This window comes from Rana temporaria, chromosome 3 (assembly GCF_905171775.1).
Source record: "Rana temporaria chromosome 3, aRanTem1.1, whole genome shotgun sequence".
Classification (NCBI taxonomy): Eukaryota; Metazoa; Chordata; class Amphibia; order Anura; family Ranidae; genus Rana; species Rana temporaria.
The window spans coordinates 64,917,113-64,923,112 of NC_053491.1; the positions used below are offsets into that span (position 1 = coordinate 64,917,113).

Below are 6,000 nucleotides of genomic sequence, written 5' to 3' on the forward strand. Positions count from 1 at the left end.
AGCTTGCCAGCACCGTGTTCTAGCGTGAACCGAGGGAGATCGCGGCTTGCCAGCACTGTGTTCTAGTGTGACCCGAGGGAGATCGCGGCTTGCCAGCACCGTGTTCTAGTGTAACCCGAGGGAGATCGCGGCTTGCCAGCACCGTGTTCTAGTGTGACCCGAGGGAGATCGCGGCTTGCCAGCACCGTGTTCTAGTGTGATCCGAGGGAGATCGCGGCTTGCCAGCACCGTGTTCTAGTGTGAACCAAGGGAGATCGCGGCTTGCCAGCACTGTGTTCTAGTGTGAACCGAGGGAGATCGCGGCTTGCCAGCACCGTGTTCTAGTGTGAACCAAGGGAGATCGCGGCTTGCTTGCCAGCACTGTGTTCTAGTGTGAACCGAGGGAGATCGCGGCTTGCCAGCACTGTGTTCTAGTGTGAACCGAGGGAGATCGCGGCTTGCCAGCACTGTGTTCTAGTGTGACCCGAGGGAGATCGCGGCTTGCCAGCACCGTGTTCTAGTGTGAACCGAGGGAGATCACGGCTTGCCAGCACCGTGTTCTAGTGTGAACCAAGGGAGATCGCGGGTGGCTTGCCAGCACTGTGTTCTAGTGTGAACCCGAGGGAGATCGCGGCTTGCCAGCACCGTGTTCTAGTGTGAACCCGAGGGAGATCGCGGCTTGCCAGCACTGTGTTCTAGTGTGAACCGAGGGAGATCACGGCTTGCCAGCACCGCATTCTAGTGTGAACCGAGGGAGATCGCAGCTTGCCAGCACCGTGTTCTAGTGTAACCCGAGGGAGATCGCGACTTGCCAGCACCGTGTTCTAGTGTGAACAGAGGGAGATCGCGGCTTGCCAGCACTGTGTTCTAGTGTGAACCGAGGGAGATCGCGGCTTGCCAGCACCGTGTTCTAGTGTGAACCAAGGGAGATCGCGGCTTGCTTGCCAGCACTGTGTTCTAGTGTGAACCGAGGGAGATCGCGGCTTGCCAGCACTGTGTTCTAGTGTGACCCGAGGGAGATCGCGGCTTGCCAGCACCGCATTCTAGTGTGAACCGAGGGAGATCGCAGCTTGCCAGCACCGTGTTCTAGTGTAACCCGAGGGAGATCGCGGCTTGCCAGCACCGTGTTCTAGTGTGACCCGAGGGAGATTGCGGCTTGCCAGCACCGTGTTCTAGTGTGACCCGAGGGAGATTGCGGCTTGCCAGCACCGTGTTCTAGTGTGACCCGAGGGAGATCGCGGCTTGCCAGCACCGTGTTCTAGTGTGAACAGAGGGAGATCGCGGCTTGCCAGCACCGTGTTCTAGTGTGAACAGAGGGAGATCGCGGCTTGCCAGCACTGTATTCTAGTGTGAACCGAGGGAGATCGCGGCTTGCCAGCACCGTGTTCTAGTGTGAACCAAGGGAGATCGCGGCTTGCTAGCACCGTGTTCTAGTGTGAACCAAGGGAGATCGCGGCTTGCTTGCCAGCACTGTGTTCTAGTGTGAACCCGAGGGAGATCGCGGCTTGCCAGCACCGTGTTCTAGTGTGAACCCGAGGGAGATCGCGGCTTGCCAGCACTGTGTTCTAGTGTGAACCGAGGGAGATCACGGCTTGCCAGCACCGTGTTCTAGTGTGAACCGAGGGAGATCGCGGCTTGCCAGCACCGTGTTCTAGTGTGACCCGAGGGAGATCGCGGCTTGCCAGCACTGTGTTCTAGTGTGACCCGAGGGAGATCGCGGCTTGCCAGCACCGTGTTCTAGAGTGACCCGAGGGAGATTGCGGCTTGCCAGCACTGTGTTCTAGTGTGACCCGAGGGAGATTGCGGCTTGCCAGCACTGTGTTCTAGTGTGACCCGAGGGAGATTGCGGCTTGCCAGCACTGTGTTCTAGTGTGACCCGAGGGAGATCGCGGCTTGCCAGCACTGTGTTCTAGTGTGACCCGAGGGAGATCGCGGCTTGCCAGCACTGTGTTCTAGTGTGACCCGAGGGAGATCGCGGCTTGCCAGCACCGTGTTCTAGAGTGACCCGAGGGAGATTGCGGCTTGCCAGCACTGTGTTCTAGTGTGACCCGAGGGAGATTGCGGCTTGCCAGCACTGTGTTCTAGTGTGACCCGAGGGAGATCGCGGCTTGCCAGCACTGTGTTCTAGTGTGACCCGAGGGAGATTGCGGCTTGCCAGCACTGTGTTCTAGTGTGACCCGAGGGAGATCGCGGCTTGCCAGCACTGTGTTCTAGTGTGACCCGAGGGAGATCGCGGCTTGCCAGCACTGTGTTCTAGTGTGACCCGAGGGAGATCGCGGCTTGCCAGCACCGTGTTCTAGAGTGACCCGAGGGAGATTGCGGCTTGCCAGCACTGTGTTCTAGTGTGACCCGAGGGAGATTGCGGCTTGCCAGCACTGTGTTCTAGTGTGACCCGAGGGAGATCGCGGCTTGCCAGCACTGTGTTCTAGTGTGACCCGAGGGAGATTGCGGCTTGCCAGCACTGTGTTCTAGTGTGACCCGAGGGAGATCGCGGCTTGCCAGCACTGTGTTCTAGTGTGACCCGAGGGAGATCGCGGCTTGCCAGCACTGTGTTCTAGTGTGACCCGAGGGAGATCGCGGCTTGCCAGCACCGTGTTCTAGTGTGAACCCGGCCTTAGTCTGCATTCACATCTGTGTGTTGTGGGAACATGTGAAAAGCATGCGTTAAGCATGTGAGAAGCGTGTGCAATGCCATTAAAGTGGTTCTAAAGGTGATTTTTTTTTTTTACCTCTAGTACATTCCCCACCACTTGCTGTGCCAGTCCCCCAAATAATAGAGTCCTGTATTGATCCAGCGCTGTGCCCATCTGCTGGTCTTCTCCCTCCCCCCGCACTCTAACAAGCTTGGGTGACAGTAGAGCTGCACGATTAATCGAATATTAATCGCGACCTAGATTCACCCCCCCCCCCCCACCATCTCCAACCTGGATTAGCTCGATTTTCGGCAATGTAGCCTGGCCCGGAGGAAAAGCCGCGGAACTACTGTGGAATGCAAATGGCACCGATGGCGTTGATATCGGAACTGACGTCAGAGGATGCCTGGTCATGGGCGGTACCACATTTCTCGGCCGGGAAACACATTGATCCGATGCCAGCTATTACACCACCAGTAAACACCGCTGTGAGTGTGCACTGCATCGATCCGATGCCAGCTGCCAGGCATTACACCACCTGGAAACACCGCTGTGAGTGCGCACTGCATTGCATTGACCCGATGCCAGCTGCCAGGCATTACACCACCGGGAAACACCGCTGTGAGTGCGCACTGCGCACCACATTGATCCGATGCCAGCTGCCAGGCATTACACCACCAGGAAACACCGCTGTGAGTGCGCACTGCATTGATCCAATGCCAGCTGCCAGGCATTACACCACTGGGAAACACTGCTGTGAGTGCGCACTGCATTGATCCGATGCCAGCTGCCAGGCATTACACCACCGGGAAACACCGCTGTGAGTGCGCACTGCATTGATCCGATGCCAGCTGCCAGGCATTACACCACCGGGAAACACCGCTGTGAGTGCGCACTGCATTGATCCGATGCCAGCTGCCAGGCATTACTCCACCGGGAAACACCGCTGTGAGTGCGGACTGTGCACCGCATTGATTCAATGCCAGCTGCCAGACCTTTTTTGAGAATCGTGATCTGTATTCTAAGCAAAAGAATCGCGATTCTCTTTTTCTCCAGAATTGTGCTGCTCTAGCTGACAGCAGGGGGAGCCATTGTGTCTTGCCAATGTCAGCCAAATTTAGTGGGCGGGTCCCAACTGTGCTGTAGGTGTTTAGGGAACCACACAGCCCGGCTTGGGATAAAGCCCACATAAGTGCCCTTATAACAGTGATGGCATAACCTTGGCATCCCAGATGTTTTGGCACTACATTTCTCATGATGCTCATGCACTCTGCAGTGTAGTGGAGCATCACAGGAAATGTAGTTCCGAAACATCTGGGGTGCCAAGGTTCACCATCTCTGCCCTATAACAAGCAGCTTGCTATGGTGGCAGACACAGGAGCGGAGGCGCTAAAATCCCCAGAAGGGGATCGGACATTCTGTGCAAAACCGCGGCATGCAAATATGCAGCCACTCGGCACCAAGGCCACCAATAGGCTGCATATATGCATGCACTCGCCGCCAAGGTGGTAGTGGCACCCCAACGCAGCGACGAGGCGCAGGTTTTTGCGTGTGGGAAAAATACCCAAACCTCTAGGCCAGAAAAGGTGCAGGAGAGGTTTTGGCATGTTTATAGCATGTAGGTCAGTCCATTGAAGTGAATGTCACCCTCTGGGCATCATACGAAAAGCATGCCACACTAGATGTGAATGGGGCCTACAGAGAGGAGTGAGGGGTCACCGGTCATATGAAGCCTGATGGCTTATCCCGGGCATTGCAGCAAGTCAGCAATAGTGTGACCCCGGGGGGGAAGTGATGTCATATGTGATGTGTGGGGGGTCACCATGACCTCATATAGATAACACAGAACACGTCCCCCCATCCCCTCTCTTACCGTCACTCCGTACTTCAGAGCGATCCCCTGCAGGGTGTCACTGGGGCTGACCGGGTGATCTATGAAGCGCTCAGTCCAGGGGGTCGTCACACTGGCCGTGCTGCCGTATGAGCGGGTCTTGGTGCGGGCCAGGCTCAGGGACAGCTCGGCCTCAGACTCTCCCTCCGAGACGGGGAACGCCGTGTATCCCAGCCGGTTCCCTCCATCCCTGTGCGGGGGCAGCACCGGAGAAAGTTCCGCCATCTTCTACGGGGGGAGAACGGTACGGCGGAGGTTCTACACCGCCACTGGCATGACTGACGGCCGCCGCTAGGGGCGCTACACCAGCCGGGAGAGCGGGGGCGGGGCCTGGTGTCCATAGAGACGAATACATTCCCCAGTGAGAATTTACTACCTGGCTGTCTGCCCGTCCTACTTCTATCACCCATCACCACCCTGACTACCCACCTACATCACCTGTCTGCCCGTCCTACTTCTATCACCCATCACCACCCTGACTACCCACCTACATCACCTGTCTGCCCGTCCTACTTCTACCACCCATCACCACCCTGACTACCCACCTACATCACCTGTCTGCCCGTCCTACTTCTACCACCCTGACTACCCACCTACATCACCTGTCTGCCCGTCCTACTTCTACCATCCATCACCACCCTGACTACCCACCTACATCACCTGTCTGCCCGTCCTACTTCTACCACCCATCACCACCCTGACTACCCACCTACATCACCTGTCTGCCCGTCCTACCTCTACCATCCATCACCACCCTGATTACCCACCTACATCACCTGTCTGCCCGTCCTACTGTCTTCCACCACCCATACCACCCTGACTACCCACCTACATCACATGTCTGCCCGTCCTACTTCTACCACCCATCACCACCCTGACTACCCACCTACATCACATGTCTGCCCGTCCTACTTCCACCACCCATTACCACCCTGACTACCCAAATACACCACCTGTCTGCCCGTCCTTCTGTCTTCCATCACCACCCTGACTACCCACCTACATCACCTGTCTGCCCGTCCTTCTGTCTTCCATCACCACCCTGACTACCCACCTACATCACCTGTCTGCCCGTCCTACTTCTACCACCCTGACTACCCACCTACATCACCTGTCTGCCCGTCCTACTTCTACCAACCATCACCACCCTGACTACCCACCTACATCACCTGTCTGCCCGTCCTACTTCTACCACCCATCACCACCCTGACTACCCACCTACATCACCTGTCTGCCCGTCCTACTTCTACCACCCTGACTACCCACCTACATCACCTGTCTGCCCGTCCTACTTCTACCATCCATCACCACCCTGACTACCCACCTACATCACCTGTCTGCCCGTCCTACCTCTACCATCCATCACCACCCTGATTACCCACCTACATCACCTGTCTGCCCGTCCTACTGTCTTCCACCACCCATACCACCCTGACTACCCACCTACATCACATGTCTGCCCGTCCTACTTCTACCACCCATCACCACCCTGACTAC

General features: G+C 57.0%; 1 protein-coding gene across 1 annotated transcript in view; it reads right to left on the bottom strand.

Moving 5' to 3' along the window:
• LYSMD2 (LysM domain containing 2) overlaps positions 1-4,815 on the bottom strand; it is a 58,897-nt gene extending 54,082 nt beyond the window's left edge. The window contains exon 1 of the mRNA XM_040342683.1: positions 4,486-4,815. Within this exon, the coding sequence (XP_040198617.1) occupies positions 4,486-4,728 (243 nt within the window). The 5' untranslated portion in view covers positions 4,729-4,815. The remainder of the gene's footprint in view (positions 1-4,485) is intronic.
• Positions 4,816-6,000: the final 1,185 nt, after the last annotated feature.